This window comes from Hemitrygon akajei, chromosome 2 (assembly GCF_048418815.1).
Source record: "Hemitrygon akajei chromosome 2, sHemAka1.3, whole genome shotgun sequence".
Lineage (NCBI taxonomy): Eukaryota > Metazoa > Chordata > Chondrichthyes > Myliobatiformes > Dasyatidae > Hemitrygon > Hemitrygon akajei.
The window spans coordinates 30,276,913-30,294,035 of NC_133125.1; the positions used below are offsets into that span (position 1 = coordinate 30,276,913).

Consider the following 17,123-nt stretch of genomic DNA (forward strand, 5'->3'; position numbering starts at 1 on the left):
GTGCGTCTTTTCTTTAAGAGGGCAGGGCACCTCTACAACTCACACCTCCTATCTCATCTCATTGATTGGAACACCTGGCTCCAAACATGTTTAGTTGAAGGCATTATGCCAGGGGTTCAATTTTTTCCAACAAATACAAGTAAAATTGGATCATTTTTCTCAACAAATGAAAGAACAAGTATAATGTTTTTGGTTATTTATTTCATTGGGTTCCCTATCTAGTTTTAGGACTTGCGTGAAGATTTGGTCACATTTTAGGTCATATTCCTGCAGGAATATAGAAAATTTTACAAGGTTCGCAAACTTTCTAGCACCACTTTACGTTAAAAGGGCCACACAACATTATGGGCCCCAAGAACTGTTCTATGTTCCATTGTTTTAAAACATAAATCAGGTACTGGTACCAAACAATCCACCTGTGTCTCAAATGTGATGTACTAGTTCTTTGCATGAAGTTTCCCTTTCATTGCTTTCAATCTATGCCTCTCTTCTGGTATCATGGAATCCTTTTGAAAGAAGGCTCCAGGTTAACCCTGCACAATGTTTACCATCTTGTCTACATGTACATGGTTCTAAGATTGCAGGATTGCAGCTGCTTTCAGGCTTTCTTCATAATTCAACCTTTGGATGCTGGAGGTCAATGTTTGCCAGAGATCAAACTACAGCCAGGGAAAACTGTTACAGCAATATTCAAATATTCATCACACCATAATGTTGTTTTTATTCATCCTAAATTTATCAAATTCACACTGGATAATGTCATCTAGCAGTTGAGTTTAGTGATTAAAATATTGTGAGGGAATCTCCAAAGGAAACACTGACAGTTCAATAAAATATCTTGCAACAAATTAATTTATTGAAACCGACCACGTTTATAAAACAAAAGCAAACATCAACACAATTAAAGTACAAAGTATCACATTGAAAGTTAGCAAATTTTAAGTCTGTTCACATTTATATTCAACAGTATCAACTTCCACGGAAAGGGCAAACAAAACCAGGATTAAGGTGTAGAATTTCACATGCACCATACTCAAAGACAAGGATTATTCTGAAGGTGCAGCTCCCTCTGCTGCTTGATAACGGAGCTTCAAAAGCATCGTAAATTGAGATTTAAACAGCAGGTTTTGTTCTTCACAGTACCATGATATATCCTGATTTTACTACATAGTCTCAATGTTTATTGCTGGTAATGTTAGTTACAATTTAATAAAATGTGTGCACTTTTGCTGGAAGGAGAGGAAATGGTCCTGAGAGAAATTTCAATTGCTGTATACAATTCCCTGATTTTCAGATGTCAGATAACTTCTCGTATTGTTATAAAATTAGGATATAATTTCAGTAGTATCTCCCATTCTTTGCCACATAAAATCTAAACCAGAATACCATTTCTAAGGATTAGGCAAGCTGATATTACTTGGGCTTATTAACTACTCCCACTTTGTTACTCCATCCCCAACTTGCAGCCAGGCGTCAAGGTTATTGTATATTGAGAACAAATTATCATTTGATAATTATAACAGAAAATAAACTCATTTGCTATGAAACCAAACTATCATAATTAAATGTTTTAACGCTTGTGTTTGAGTGGGTCCTGGTAAAATCTATACTGATAAGTACCAATACTCATTTATTTTAGGCTTTGAGAATGAGTGTGCTATTTTCTAGTTTGCTTAACAACCTTTGAAATATTTTCACAAATAAGTAATTTAAATTATCAAGACTTTTCCTTAATGCATCACTGTAGTAAATCAAATCATAATGGTGTCTTAAAGAAGTCACATTTCAACGTATTCCAGGGTAAAAGATGGTAAATAAACAACACGTGATTAAGGACAGTTAACTATAGTCAACAAGGCATCTTGTGTTCCAAGTGGAGTTACCTTCATAAAGTATAACAATTGAAGCTAATCCATCTTGTTCTGTGAAAGGCAGAATTAAAATATCTGTAATGTTGCAAAAGTATGTTTGAATTATTACTTATGGATTTATTGCTTTTTACCTGGAACAAACCTTCTGTGAAAGCGATCACCATACTTCCCTGTTCTGCTCCAAAAATAAATGCTTTTCTCTGGATCAAACACTGTCCTTATGGACAGGTTTGTTTTGTATTTATTTGGCTTATCAGCCTAGAGATCCATTTACATTTACAGAAAAATACTTAAAATTTATTACTTTGTAAAGGAATCGAATAAAGTTTGCTCTCCAAAATATAGCTATTTACAGATTGATTAAAAACACTTCTGTAGAAAATCACTGTACATATAAAACACTTTCTAGTTCAGTGTAAAATGATGCTTTCTAAAACAAAGTTTCATAAGAGTCAAAAAATAAACCAAAATGATATCAGAAGATTAATTTGAGTCTTCATAATACATGCTGATTTTATACTGAAGGTAAACAATTAGCTAACAGCATCAGTGTCAATAGGGATAATGTGAGTGCTCTGTCCAAAGATTACAATGAAACACCACTATCCTCAAGTGTGACCACCTCGCCTCACCATAGTTTCACGTATTTGTCTATCAAGTTCACGGATAATCCGGTCCTCGTGCGTATATACTCCTGTCCTTAGCAAAGTGTCTCTCTCTTCTATAAGCCGTGTGAGATAATTGTCCAAGGCTTCATCTGGATGTTGAACATGATCTCCAGCCTCTTCCCCACCAGTAGGAGGTCGCTGCACAGAGGCTTGTTTTTTATCTTCTTGCAGTTTTAACCTGATAAATCAACATAAACAATTAACAGTTGAGAACGTTTTCTTAAAATCACAAAAGCAATTTCAATGTAGCTCTGGCTATCTCAACTTTTCTCTGCTGTAGCTATGTTGATACCGCTTAGATATCAAATAAAGGTAGCATGCAGTCAGACTGTCAGGAAGGGCAAGCAGGTGATGGGACTTTGTTGCAGCCAACAGGCTGAGTATCAAAGCATTAGGGATGCGGAATCAGAAAGGATAGCAACACTCAAGGTGTTGTATCTAAGTGTGCGTAGTATAAGAAATAAAGTGGATGGTCTTGTTGCACTATTACAGATTGCCAGGAATAATGTTGTGGCCATCACTGAATCGTGGCTGAAGGATGGTTGAGTTGGGAGCTGGATGTCCAAGGTTACACGTTGTATTGGAGGGATAGAAAGGTAGGAAGATGGAGTGGTGTGGCTCTAATGGTAAAGAATGGCATCAAATCAGTAGAAAGGTGTAACATAGTATCGGAAGATGTTGAATCCTTGTGGGTTGAGTTAAGAAACTGCAAGAGTAAAAAGATGTTGAGGGCAGTTATATTCGGGCCTCCCAACCAACAGTGGCTGGGAGGTGGACCACAGATTACAACAGGTAATAGAAAAGGCGAGTCAAGAGGACAATGTTATGGTAGTTATGGGAGATTTTAACATGCAGGTCAATTGGAAAAATCAGGTTGGTAATGGATTTCAAGAGAATGAGTCTGTTGAATGCCTAAGAGATTGCTTTTTAGAGCAGTTTGCCATTGAGCCTACTAGGGGATCAGCTATACTGGACTGGGTGTTATGTAATGAACTGGAGGTGATCAGGGAGCTTAAGGTAAAAGAACCCTTAGGAACCAGTGATCACAATATGATTTTCAACTTGAAATCTGATAAGGAGAAAGTAAAGTCTGATGTAGCAGTATTTCAGTTGAGTAAGGGAATTACAGTGGTATGAGAGACGAGTTGACCAAAGTAAATTGGAAGAAGCTGTTGGCAGGGATGTCAGCAGAGCAGCAATGGTGTGTGTTTCTGGGGGAAAATGAGGAAGGTGCAGGACATGTGTATTCCAAAATTGAAGAAATACTCAAATGTTAAAAAGTACAACCGTGGCTGACAAGGGAAGTCAAAGCTATTGTAAAAGCAAAAGAAAGGGCATACAACAAAGCAAAAATTAGTGAGAAGATAAAGGATTGGGAAGTTTTTAAAAACCTACAGAGAGAAACTAAAAAATCATTAGAAGGGAAAAGATGAAATATGAAAGCAAGCTAGCAAATAATATCAAAGTGGAGAGTAAAAGTTTTTTCAAGTATGTTAAAAATAAAAGAGAAATGAGAGTGGATATAGGACCACTAGAAAATAAGCCAGGAGAAATAATAATGGGGGAAAAGGAGATGGCTGATGAACTAAATGAGTATTTTGCATCAGTCTTCACTGTGAAAGATACTAGCAGTGTGCCAGATGTTGTAGTGTGTGAAGGAAGAGAAGTGGGTGCAGTTACTGTTACAAGAAAGAAGGTGCTCAAAAAGCTGAACGACCTAAATGTACATAAGTCACCCAGACCAGAGGAACTGCAACCTAGGGTTCTGAAAGAGGTAGCGTTAGAGATTGTGGCATTAGAAATGATCTTTCAAAAATCATTGGACTCTGGTATGGTGCCAGAGGACTGGAAAAGTGCAAAAGTTACTCCACTCTTTAAGAAAGGATGAAGGCAGCAGAAAGGAAGTTATAGACCAGTTAGCCTGACCTCAGTGGTTGGGAAGATGTTAGAGTCAATTGCTAAGGATGAGGTGATGGATTACTTGGTGACACGGGATAAGATAGTATAAAGTCAGCATGGTTTCCTTCAGGGAAAATCATGCCTGACGAACCTGTTGGAATTCTTTGAGGACATTACAAGTAGGATGGAAAAAGGGGATGCAATGAATGTTGTATATTTGGACTTTCAGAAGGCCTTTGACAAGATGCTACACGAGGCTACTTGTATAGGACAAGAGGATACAGCCTCAGGACAGAGGGGCACTCTTTCAAAACAGAGATGTGGAGAAGTTTCTTTAGCCAAAGTGTGGTGAATTTGTTGCCACATGCAGCTCTTGGGTGCATTTACGGCAGAACCTGATAGATTCTTGATTGGACACGGCATCAAAGGTTATGGGGAGAAAGCTGTGAACTAGGGGTGAGGAGGAGAGAAAAAAACCAGATCAGCCATGACTGAATGGCACAGCAGACTCGATAGGCCAGGTGGCCTAATCTTGCTCCTATGTCTTATGGTCTCATAATAGGAAGAAGCACCAAAAAGAATGACACATGTAAATTGGCATTATTTAAATACACGATGAGGCAGTGAAATGGTGGGGATTTGTGCCAGTTTTTGAGCTCAATTTTTCCTGCAGCAATGTGGCCAATGTAAGGCACATTTGCAAACAAAGCTTGAGGGAGTGGGGGGGGGGGGGGGGGGGAGTGGCATGAGGAGCTACCATCATGTTGGACCAACAGGATACTTGGCCAAATTGTGCTGACCATGGTCTGCTGCCCAAACTGGCCACCAATAACTCAAATTTGCTTCAGCCCACGTAGCGCAGTGGTTAGCAGATGCGACTGTAGCTTGGGGCATCCCGGAGTTCAGAGTCCAGTTTTGCCGTTCTGTAAGCAGTCTTTGAATGTCCTCCCTGTGGAATGAGAGTTTTTTCTGGGTCTTCTGGCTTCTTCCCACAGACCAAAGACATACCAGGTTGGTTAACTGGTCATTGTAAATTGTCCCGTGATTAGGTTGTTGTTAAGCAGGTTTGTCAGGGTTGCTGGAGAGGCATGGCTCGAAAGGCTGGAAGGGCCTACTCCATGTTATATCACGAAATAAATGAATAACTGGCACACTACCAGAAAGCAGTCCCATAAAGCAGTGATACAAGTGGCAGCTAGGACACAGGAAATATGCACTGGCACTTGCTTTCCCCTCTCTCACCCACCCAAAACTTGCTGACATTCTTTGATGGCTTTCGAATATCAAAGGTCAGTCACATAGTACAGAAAAAAGCCCTTCAATACAGAGTACATGTGACCACGTAAAATAATCCTATCATAATCCCATTTCAGGTTTGAGTAAGTGACACAAATGATTATTGAGAGTAGGTAGGGTTGTGGATGTTGTCTACATGGACTTTAGAAAAGCATTTGACATGGCCTCTCATGGTAGGCTGCTCCAATAGATTAAATCGCTTGGAATCCATGGTGAGTTTGTAAGTTGGATCCAAAATTGGCTTGGTAAGAGGGCATTTTTCTTATTGGAGATCTGTGACCAGTGCTATTCTGCAAGGAGCATATACATGAATGACTTGAATGAAAATTTAGATGGTCTGATCAGTAACATTGCAGGTAACACAAAAATTGCTGAAGTAATGGACAACGAAGGTTATTAACGGATACAGATATGTGGGTAGAAATGGCAGATGGAGCTTAATCTCAACAAGTATAAGGTGATGCATTCTGAAAAGTATACAGTAAATGGGCAGGACCCTTTGGAATAGTGGTGTACAGAGGGATCTAAGCATGTAAGCTTATAGCTCCCTGAAAGTGGGAACACAAGTGCAAAGCGTGGTAAAAGACATGTTTGCCTTCATCAGTCATGGCATTGAGTACAAACTGTTGCAGTTGCATAGATCTTTGATTTGGTCACTTTTGGAGAACTGGTTGCAGTTCTGGATACCATATTTTTAGGAAAGTTCATGAGCATGAACCCAGGAATAAAAGGATTAGCGTACGAATGGCTCTGGGCCTCTACTCGCTGGAGTTTATAAGAATGTCGGGGGATCTCAGTGAAATCTATTGAATATTGAAAGGTCGAGATAGACAAAATGTGGAAAGGATGTTCCCTATAGTGGAGGAATCTAGGACCACAGGGCACAGCCTCAAAATAGAAGGACATCCCTTTAGAACAGAGATAAGAAGAAATCTCTTCAGCCAGAGGGTAGTGAATCTGTGGAACTCATTGCTCCAGACTTCTGTGAAGACCAAATCATTGGGTATATTTAAAATGGAGGTTGATAGATTCTTGATTAGTAAGAGTGGCATAAGTTACAGGGGGAAAGCAGCAGAATCATTTTGAGAAGGATGATCTAGGACGGAATGGCAAAGCAGATTTGATGGGCCGAACAGCCTAATTTTGCTCCCATGTCTTATGGATGTAGATATTTTGGAAAGGGTGCAGAAGAGGATCAGCAGGATGTCTTCTGGATTGGGGTCTATTATCTCTAAAGAAAGGTTGGATCAAACTTGGATTATTTTCTTTTGAGCATCTGAAGCAGATAGATGATATGATAGAAGTAAATGAAATTATGAAAGGCATAGAGAGAACACAGAACAACACAGCACAGGAACAGACCCTTCAGCCCACAACCTTGTGCTGAATTAAATTAGTAAATCAAATGGCCAACTAAACTGGTATCTTCTGCCTATGTCCTTCCATTTTCCTCACATTCCTGTGCCTATCTAAATATCTCAAAAAAGTCCCTAATGTAGCTGACTCTACCACCACCCCAAGTAGCAAATTCCAGGCACCCAACGCTCAGTGAAAAAACCTGCCCCTCATATCTTCCACTTCTCACTCCAACTGCATGCCCTTGGGTATTAGACATTTCAAACCTAGGAAAAAAGATACTGCCTTGGCCTTTCATAACCTTATAAATCTCTATCAAATCTCCCCTCTGCCTCCACTGCTCCCAGTTTGTCTAACTTCTTGTTATAGCACAGGCTCTGTAATCCAGAAACATCCTGGTAAAGCACTTCTGCTCCACTCCAAAGTTTCAACATATTTCCTATAAATGGATGACTGGAACAGTGTGCAATACTCCAGATGTGGCCGAAGAAGTTTTAATAAAGCTGCAACAAAACTTCCTGACTTTTGAACTCAATGCCTTAACTAATAATGGCGAGCATGCTATATGCCTTTTTAGCCACCCTATCAACCTATGCAGCTGGTTTCAGGGAGTTATGACCTTGGACCCCAAGAACCCTCTGCTCAACAGTTAAGTGTCTTGCCCTTAACAGTGGACTGTCTCTTTAAATTTGATCTACCAAGATACAACACTTCACATTTGGCCAGCACTGATCTTCTGATCCTCCATGTCCATCTTGGTAAATACTGATGTAAAGTACTCAATGGGTCCTCATATCCTCTGCATCCAAGCAAATGTTCCTCCTTTATTCTTGAGTGTCTTACCCTCTTCCTAGCAAACCTCTTGCTCTTAATGTATTTATAGAATGCCCTGGGATTTTCTTTAATCATACTTGCTAATGACATTTCATGGCCCCTCTTGGCTTTCCAAATTCCCTTCTTGAGTTCTTTTCTGTCTTCTTTATAATCCTCGAGGGCTCTGTTTGATTCTAGCTTCCTAAGCTTTACATACATACTTTTTCTTCTTGACTGAATTCATCACCTCTCTTGAAGTCCAAGATTCTCTTATCTTGCCATCTTTATTCTTCCTTCTGACTGCAACATATCCGCCATGTATTCTGTGCAGTTTAGTCTTTACATACTTTCAACATATTCGATGTGGACTTGATCAAAAATAGCTGATCCCAATTAACTTCCACAAGTTCCTGCCTAATGCTCTCATAATTTGCCCCACTCTAATTTAGTACCCTCCCAAAAGGGCAATACTTATCCGTATTTTATAGCTATCTTAAAACTTGGGTTGTGGCCACTGGTCCCTCACTGCTCACTCACTGAAAGGGCAGTCACCTGGCCAGGGTTATTACCTAACACAAGGTCCAGTACAGTCCCTCCTCTTGTTGAACTATCTACGTATTGATTTAAGAAACCCTGCTGGATTCACCTAACAAATTCTGCACCATCTAAACCTCTTGCACTAAGAAGGTCCCAGTTTTACATCAGTCTCCTATGACAACAACTTTATTGATTTCACACCTTTCCGTAATGTGCCTGCATATCTATTCCTCAAAGTCCCAGTGGCTATTGGGGTGTCTGTAGAACAATCCCAGAGCAATTGAACCCTTCCTGTTTTTGAGTTCTACCCATATAGGCTCAGTGGACGAGCCCTCCATTATGTCCCCTCTGAGCACAGCTGTGATGTTGTCCCTGATTAGTATAGACAGGGTAGAGTCTTTTCCTCATGTGAAATCATCAAATATTTGAGGGGATAGCTTTAAGATGAGAGGTGTAAAGTTAAAAGGAGATTTGCAAGACAAGCTTTTATTTCAGCAGAGACTGGTTGGTGCTTAGATCACGCATCAGGGGATATTGTACAAGCAAAGAGGCATTCAGACATAGACATGAACAGGAATACAGTATACAGGAATTAGCCCAGAGTGGCACCATGGTTGATGCACGCATGAAGAATCAAAGAGCCTTTAGCTGTGCTACACTATTCTATATTCATACAGTCAGAGTTATACACATTAGTTATTCACATCGATTCCTCTCATCTCCACATTAGGAGCAATCTAAAGTGGACAATTAACCTAACAACCTACATGTCTTTAGGTTGTGGGAGGAAGCCCATGTGGCTACAAGAAGAATGTGTGAACTCCACACCCACAGCATTGGAGGAGAGGTGGCCCTGGGTACCTTGAGCAGCGAAGCTGTAACTTTACCAGCTGTGCCACCCTACACTGAACAGTTTTCCAATATCTCTGATAGTGACATTCAGTTTAAATAAACTTCAATAATTAGTTAAAAATGGACAAATTTAAAACTAAAATAAATAAAACACATGAGAAATGACTTCCCTTTTTATTCAAATGAAAGGAAGTGTACTTCTTGGAGTTCAGGCACTGGATGCCTCTCCAAATTCCAAGTACAGCAGTCAGCCGGGAATCGGGCAGGCTGCCACCTGACCTGCTGATTTCTAGATTCCATATTTCAAGTGACAGGGATAGACAAACTAAAGAACAATGACACGTAACCAGCAGTTCTCAACAGAATTACTGGCTAAAGGCAAGCAATACAATGCCCTATCTGCCACATTGCTGTCCTAGAGTACAAATGGAAATAGCTGTGGAAATAGCGGATGATTGGTTAATTGTTTACCAGAAGCCTACAGATTGCAATCATGAAATAGTTGCTACAAATGAAAGGGTTCCAAATGTAACCACACTATTTAATAAAAGGATGGAGGGGGAATTATAGACCAGTCAATTAAGGGACTGTATTAAAGGATATACAAGGAGACTTGGAAAATACCAACAGAGCAATTAACCAAAAATATCCTGAAATTCTAAAAGGAAAATTATGTTGGACAACCAATGGTTCAGTTATAACGGAAATAAAAAAGCAATTAAAGATACAATGATTAAGCAAAACGTTGGGCAGTCCTCATTGGTTAAGAACTGGTAATTTTCTCTTTCTTCTGTAAAGCTTTCCAAGTTTTGAGTTGATTAATCCACTCCCAACTTTCTATCCTAATGACAGGCATTTTACCCTAGCCAAAATGCTAGATGAAAATATGACATGCATCTGTCTCGGTTTTAAATTGTTTATTTTCTTAATGAGTGCACCCATATGCTACCAGCAAAGACTCATAGGTAGAAAAGCAAAATATAGGGATAGTGGAAATCCAAGATGTAAAAAGCAACAAATACTGCATATACTTAGCACTTCAGGCAGCATGTCTGAGGAAAACAGCTAACACTTCAGGTAAACAACCTCGGATCAGAACTCAATAGTTATAGTAAAAAGCAAGTTTTAATATGCAGAAAGAAATAACCAGGAGAGGAAAACTTAAAACAAGGTAAAAAGACAAGTAGAAATCTACAGGAGAAAAACAACAGAATTTCTTGGCATTATATAATTTCTCTTTATAGCATGCATAGATCAAATTTTCTAAATTTTATACCATTAAGATCAAAACCAAAGACAATGCTAATTAGACACTGCACTTCATTTTTCTCTAGTACCTGTTCAATTCATTCTTAATTTCCTCCAATTCTTGTCGGTCTGTTTTAACCACTTCTTTTTCCTCTGCTGCAAGATATCGTAACCTCATATGTTCTAGTTCTTGCTGTTGCTTTTTGAGTCTTGCCATGGCATTTTCTTGCTCGCGCTGGAACAAACAGAATACTGTCAAGTCAGCAACTGCTCTGAGTTCAGTTAAAAATAGCTGATTAATAGTTAACCAGAAAATAACTAATTTTGCAGCTTTCTTATGGTTAAAAGAAATTAGCATTCTTTGAAACTTAAATTACACATATTATTGTGAATTTTAGGAAGCACTAAGAGCATATTTAGGGTGTAACAAATCAAAAAATGAAAGCATAATTTTATTATAGGGCACATTTATCCTTCCATAATTCTGAAGCAAAACATACTCCAAAGAATAAGAAGTCTTCAGTCACAAATAGTTATCTCAATTGAACAATGCACAATTATACATTGAGTCAGACTGTATGTGTAAATAGGCACAATCTTTTATCAGTGAAAAAATACAAGTATCATAGAAATATAAAATCATTCATTAAAGGAGCTTGTCTCCTCTGAAAGCTTCCCAAAGACAGAAACTCTGATTTGATTTATCATTTAAATTCATTAAAGGCATTAATTTCTTGAGCCATTATACCATTGATATTTCTAGCACTGCTTAGATCAGTTGTTTTCAATTCAGTTGGTTAAAGATTGACTGAACTACACACACTATTAAATACAAAATATACTTTTTAGCAGTTAATTACAAGAGCATTCAGTGCAAAACAAATTCTTGGAAATTCAATGTGAAGAATGAGTCTAACAACATTCAAAAGAAAAATTTAATCCAGAATGTTCTTGAATGTGCTGCCATCTCCAAAGGGATCCCACCACCATGCACATCTTTCCTTCCTCCCCCACCCCCCACCCCCACCAATAGTGCTCCCTGGTGGCCTCATATACATCAGTGAGACCTGACGTAGATTGTGAGACCGTTTAGCCGAGCACCTACGCTCCATCAGCCAGAAGTAGGATCTCCATGTGGCCACCCATTCTCGTATGTCAATCCATGGCCTCCTCTACTGTCGCGATGGAGCCACACTCAGGTTGGAGGAACAACACCTTATATTCCGTCTGGATAGCCTCCAACCTGATGGCATGAATATCGACTTCTTGAACATTCAGTAATGCCCACATTCCTCAACATTCCCCATCCCCTTTTCCATCTCATCTCCTTGCCTGCCCATTGCCTCCCTCTAGTGCTCCTCCCCCCTTTTCTTTCTTCCATGGTCTTCTGTTATTTCATATCCAAATCTCCCTTCTCCAGCCCTGTATCTCTCCCACCAATCAACTTCCCAGCTCTTTACTTCATCCCTCCCCCTCCTGGTTTCACCTATCATCTTGTGTTTCTCTCTCTCCCCTCCCCACCTTTTACATCTACTCCTCAGCTTTTCTGCTCCAATCCTGTCGCATGGTCTTGGACTGAAACATCGATTGTACTTTTGTCCAGAGATGCTGCTTGGCCTGCTGAGTTCCTCTAGCATTTGGTGTGTTGCTTGGATTTCCAGCATCTGTTGATTTCCCCTTGTTCGTGATTTGATATATTTGTTGCTCATTTATACTTCAAACACTAGTCTGCTACATGTTCCAAACAGAATCAATGATACTTCTAAAATTATTTCACAATTAGCATTGAGAATAAGTGGAAAAAATATTTTTGTTTAAAACCTTAACATTAGAAAAGTTTAATCCAGAGATATACCAACTAAAAAGCATGGGATCGCTTCAGTTAGGAAGAGAAATTGCTCCTCGTATTAGTGTATGACAGGAGCTTTGAAGTGGCGAATCAGGATTGCTGCGATGGTGAGACCAAGCATGGACTCAAAGGGCCCATATATGAGAAATGGCTTTTCTTTAGCAAAGTTCAAAGTATATTTATCATCATCAAAGTATATATATGTCACAATATACAACTGTGAGGTTCATTTTCTTAAGGGCATATTCAATAAATCCATAATAGAATAACAACCATAATGGAATCAATGAAGGACCACATCAACTTGGATGTTCAACCTGTAACCAAAAGACAACAGTAAATACAAAAAGAACTAACGATAATAAATAAGCAATTAATATTAAGAACATGAGATTAACAGTCCCTAAAAGTGAGCTTATAGGTTGTGGAAATGCCTCAATGATGAGTCAAATAAAGTTATCCCATTTTGTTTTAAAAGTCTGATGGCTCAATCTAAACAGTGTCCTCAATTGATCTAGATCAGTGGTTCCCAACCTTTTTTTGGCCATGCCCCACCTAATCACCTCTAAAATCCTGATGCCCCCTGTGGTGATATGTAATTCTTATTATTCAAAAAGTGAACTCCTATTCACCTGGAGGAAGCCTAAAAGACCATTAACTTGGTTTAAACAAGCTTCCAAAGAACATGGCATTCATGAAAGAGAAAAATAAAAGAACCAAAGGACTGTTAAAGTACTGAGGAAGAAATTACTAAGAAATTGTAAAAAAAAAAAGAACATTAAGTGATATTAAAATAATAATAATAAAAAATAAATAAAATAATGCCGATTCGTTTCTACAGCATACAAAGACAGATACACCGTTTAAAACAGATGACGCAATGTACACACCTTCACACCACCAAGAACCGAAAGCTACTGCAAAAAGCAGCATTGGCGCGACCTCGTACGAGTTTCTTACGCGTTTGGACTTGTTCATTCGTTCCTTCCTACATCAGTCAATTCATTAATTTAATTATGAAAGCCATTTGATGGTTGTAATGATGGTGATACACTATATATACAGTACATACGCAATTACACATGTACATACACACAAGTATTTTTATGTATGCATACTGTATATACACATATGTATTAACTCGCGCACACACACTCATACTCACACAGACTTACTAGAAAAAATTCACTGTTAATAACTCATTCTCGAATTGCCCCCCTTAAAAATCAAATTATCCCCCTGTGGGGCGTACGCCCCACGTTGGGAACCACTGATCTAGATGGTTTGGACTATCCCTTGGAACTGATCCATTACTTTGTCCTCCATTGCCAAAGGTTAACTGATTGGCCTATAACTACTCTATTATCTCAATCCTCCAATACCTCTGCTGTAGCTGAGAAAGATTGAAAAAAATATGGCCAGTGTCTTCAAAATTTTCTCCCTTACTGCTTTTCAGTTTGTGATTATTCAGATGTAACAAGTTATTTATCTTCAAAGATACTAGACCTTTTATTTCCTCATTATGTTAATCCCATCATATTAACCCCTCCTTAATTATAATATTTGCATATATTTTAACCTTGTGCAAAATAGTAAGAGGATGAATCCAATAATGATAGACCACTAACCATGTTGGTGCTGAAAGTTCCAGGAACAGAAATTAGGGTCAAAATTAGCAGTCATATGGATATAGGTGGATTGATTATAGAATGCCAGCATAAATTTGTTAAAAACAAATCATGCCAACTAACTTGGCTGAATTAGTGAAGCAGTGAAAAATGAAGGAAATGTAATTATTGTTGCAAGCCTAAATTTCCAGAAGGTACCAGAGAAGGTACCACATTTTTATGACAAACCTGTCACTAAGTCGGAGAGGAATGGAGTAATAGGGGCCAGAGCAGAATCAATAGAAAAATGGCAAAGTAACAACAAATGGAAGGTTTTCAGTTGGACTGTAGGGAAGTGCACACTGACATTTTCCAGGGTCTATACAAAATCATTTTTCTTAAAGATATGATTAATGGTTTGAACTTGGGGTATACACAAACTGATCTCCAGAATAGAAGATAACATTGAACTTGGAAGCATAGTGGACTGAGGGAAGTATTAATAGGCTTTAAAGAGATATAAACAGTACAGTTGGAAGAATAGTGGTTGAAATTTAAAGCTGTTAAATGCAAAATGTTACATTGTAATAAGAAAAAGAGGACATATAAAAGGTATCATTTTAAAAGAGGTACCTCATATCTATGTTTTTGTATATGTACTTATTTGATCTAAACTTACAAGACAGGTTGAGAAAGTGGTGTGTGTGTATACACACAGTCATAATGAAACATTAATTTAGTCACAGCTGCAGCATTTAACCCACTTCTGGGTTCTATGATGTGGGAAAACTTAGACTGATTTGGAAAGAGTGCATCGAGATTTGCCAAATTATTGAGGGATGAGGTACTTCAGTGACATAGAGAAGTTGGGGTTGTTCCCCCTGGATAATAGGAGGCTGTGAGGATATCTAACAGAAAAAAATGTTTAAAAATATTAAGGGATCAGATAGGGAGAAACTGTTCAAGGGCTCCAGCATCAATGGAGAGCGAATGAAGATGAGTGGCAAAATAAAAAGTGAAACAAGAATTTTTTTTTGGAATGCAAACACTAGCTAGGAGCTGGACAACACCATAATATTAATGGATTTAATCACAGTATTTAAATTGAATCTGAAAAGAAATAATTTCCAGGGCTTTGGGGGAAAAAAAACTGGCTGTGTTTTATGCAGAACAATTTTGGACTCCACTTGTTCAACTGCTTATTACCTTGTTATAATTGTCATTAACTATTCAGGCAAGTTGAGGGTATTTCAACTTCTGTGCCCAATATATACACCAAGGGTCTGGAGAGTTGGGAGGAAAGTATCTGTCCAAAAATACCAAACACTTGCAGTGATAGCATTTATGCAGTCAAATAATATACAGGAGCAGAATTAGGACATTCAGCCCATCGAGTCTGCTCTGGCATACCATCGTGGCTGATTCATTTTCCCTTTCAAGTACATTCTCCAGCCTTTTTCCCCCATAACCTTTTGACATCTTGACTAATCAAGAATCTATCACCCTCTGCTTTAAAGATATGCAATGACTTGGCCTCCACAGCCATCTGGGTAATTAATTCCAAATATTCACCACCCTCTGGCTAAAGAAATTCCTCCTCAACTGTTCTAAATGGACATCCTCTATTCTGAGGCCATGCCTTCTGGTCCTAGACTCCACACTACTGGAAACATCCTTTTTGCATCCACTCAACACAAGTCTTTCAATATTCAATAGGTTTCAATGAGATCCCACCCCCCTATTCTTCTAAATTCCATTGAGTACAGGCCCAGAGCCATCAAACACTTCTCATACGTTAAACCCATCATTCCCAGAATAAATCTCGTGAATCTCCTCTGGACCCTATTCAATGCTAGCACATCTTTTCTCAGATAAGGAGCCCAAAACTGTTCACAACACTCCAAATACAGTCTGACCAATGACTTAAAAGGCTCTGCATTATATCCTTGCTTTACTATTCTGGTCTCTTGAAATGAATGCTAACATTGCATCTGTTTTTCTTACCACCAACTCAATCTGCAAGTTAATCCTTAGGGAATCTAAGCATGAGGACTCCCAATTCACTTTGCACTTCTGATTTTTGAATTATCCCCCTGCTTAGAAAATAGTCTATGCCTTGATTCTTTCTACCAAAGTGCATGCCCATACACTTCCCTACACTGTACTCCATCTGCCATTTCTTTGCACGTTATCCCAATGTAAGTCTTTCTGCAGACTTGCTGCTGCCTCCACGTCACCTATCCCTCCACCAATCTTTGTACTGTCTGCAAACTTCTCCATAAAGTCATCAGTTCTGGCACCCTATTCACTGACATATAACATGAAAAGGAGAGGTCCCAAATATTAAGCCCTGCAGAACACCATTAGGCACCAGCAGCCAACCAGAAAAGGCCCCCTTTATTCACACTCCTTACCTCCTGACAGTTAGCCAATCTTCGATCTATGCCAATATCTCATCTGTAATTTCATGGGTGCTTTCCTTTTTGAACAGACTCATGTGCAGCACCTTGTCAAAGGCTTTCTGAAAATCCAAGTAAACATCCACTGACTCTTTCTCTATCCTGCCTGTTGTTTCCTCAAAGAATTCCAACAGATTGGACAGGCAAGATTTCCCCATAAGGAAACCATGCTGACTTTGGCCTATTTTATCCGGCCTCCACAAACCCTTAAGTCTCAATCTTAATAATGGACTCCATCTTTTCAACCACTGAAGACAGGGTAACTGGTCTATAATTTCCTTTTCACTCCCTCCCTCTCATCTTAAAAGGTGGAGTGATATTTGCAATTTTCCAGTCCTCCAGAGCCATTCCAGAATCTAGGGATTCTTGAAAGATCATTACTAATTCCTCCACAATTTCTTCAGCTGCCTCCTTCAGAACCCTAGGGTGTAGTCCATCTGGTCCAGAACACTCCAGGCCTTTCAGCTTCTCAAGTACCTTCTCCTTAGTAATAGCAATCACACTCACTTCTGCCCATCACTCTTGTATTTCTGGCATACTGTTTGTGTCTTCCACAGTGAAGACTGATGCAAAATACTTATTAAATTCCTCCATTTCTTTATCCCCCATTACTACCAATCCAGCGTCATTTTCCAGCCGTCTGATATTCACTCTTGCCTCTCTTTATA

At 38.9% G+C, this 17,123-nt stretch overlaps 1 protein-coding gene across 1 annotated transcript in view; it reads right to left on the minus strand.

The window, feature by feature from the left end:
• Positions 1-834: 834 nt before the first annotated feature.
• The window catches only part of cep120 (centrosomal protein 120), a 92,479-nt gene continuing 76,190 nt past the window's right edge, over positions 835-17,123 (minus strand). The window contains exons 20-21 of the mRNA XM_073069497.1: positions 10,630-10,775; positions 835-2,717 (exon numbers count right to left, since the gene is read on the minus strand). Coding sequence (XP_072925598.1) covers positions 2,480-2,717; positions 10,630-10,775 — 384 coding nt within the window. The 3' untranslated portion in view covers positions 835-2,479. The remainder of the gene's footprint in view (positions 2,718-10,629; positions 10,776-17,123) is intronic.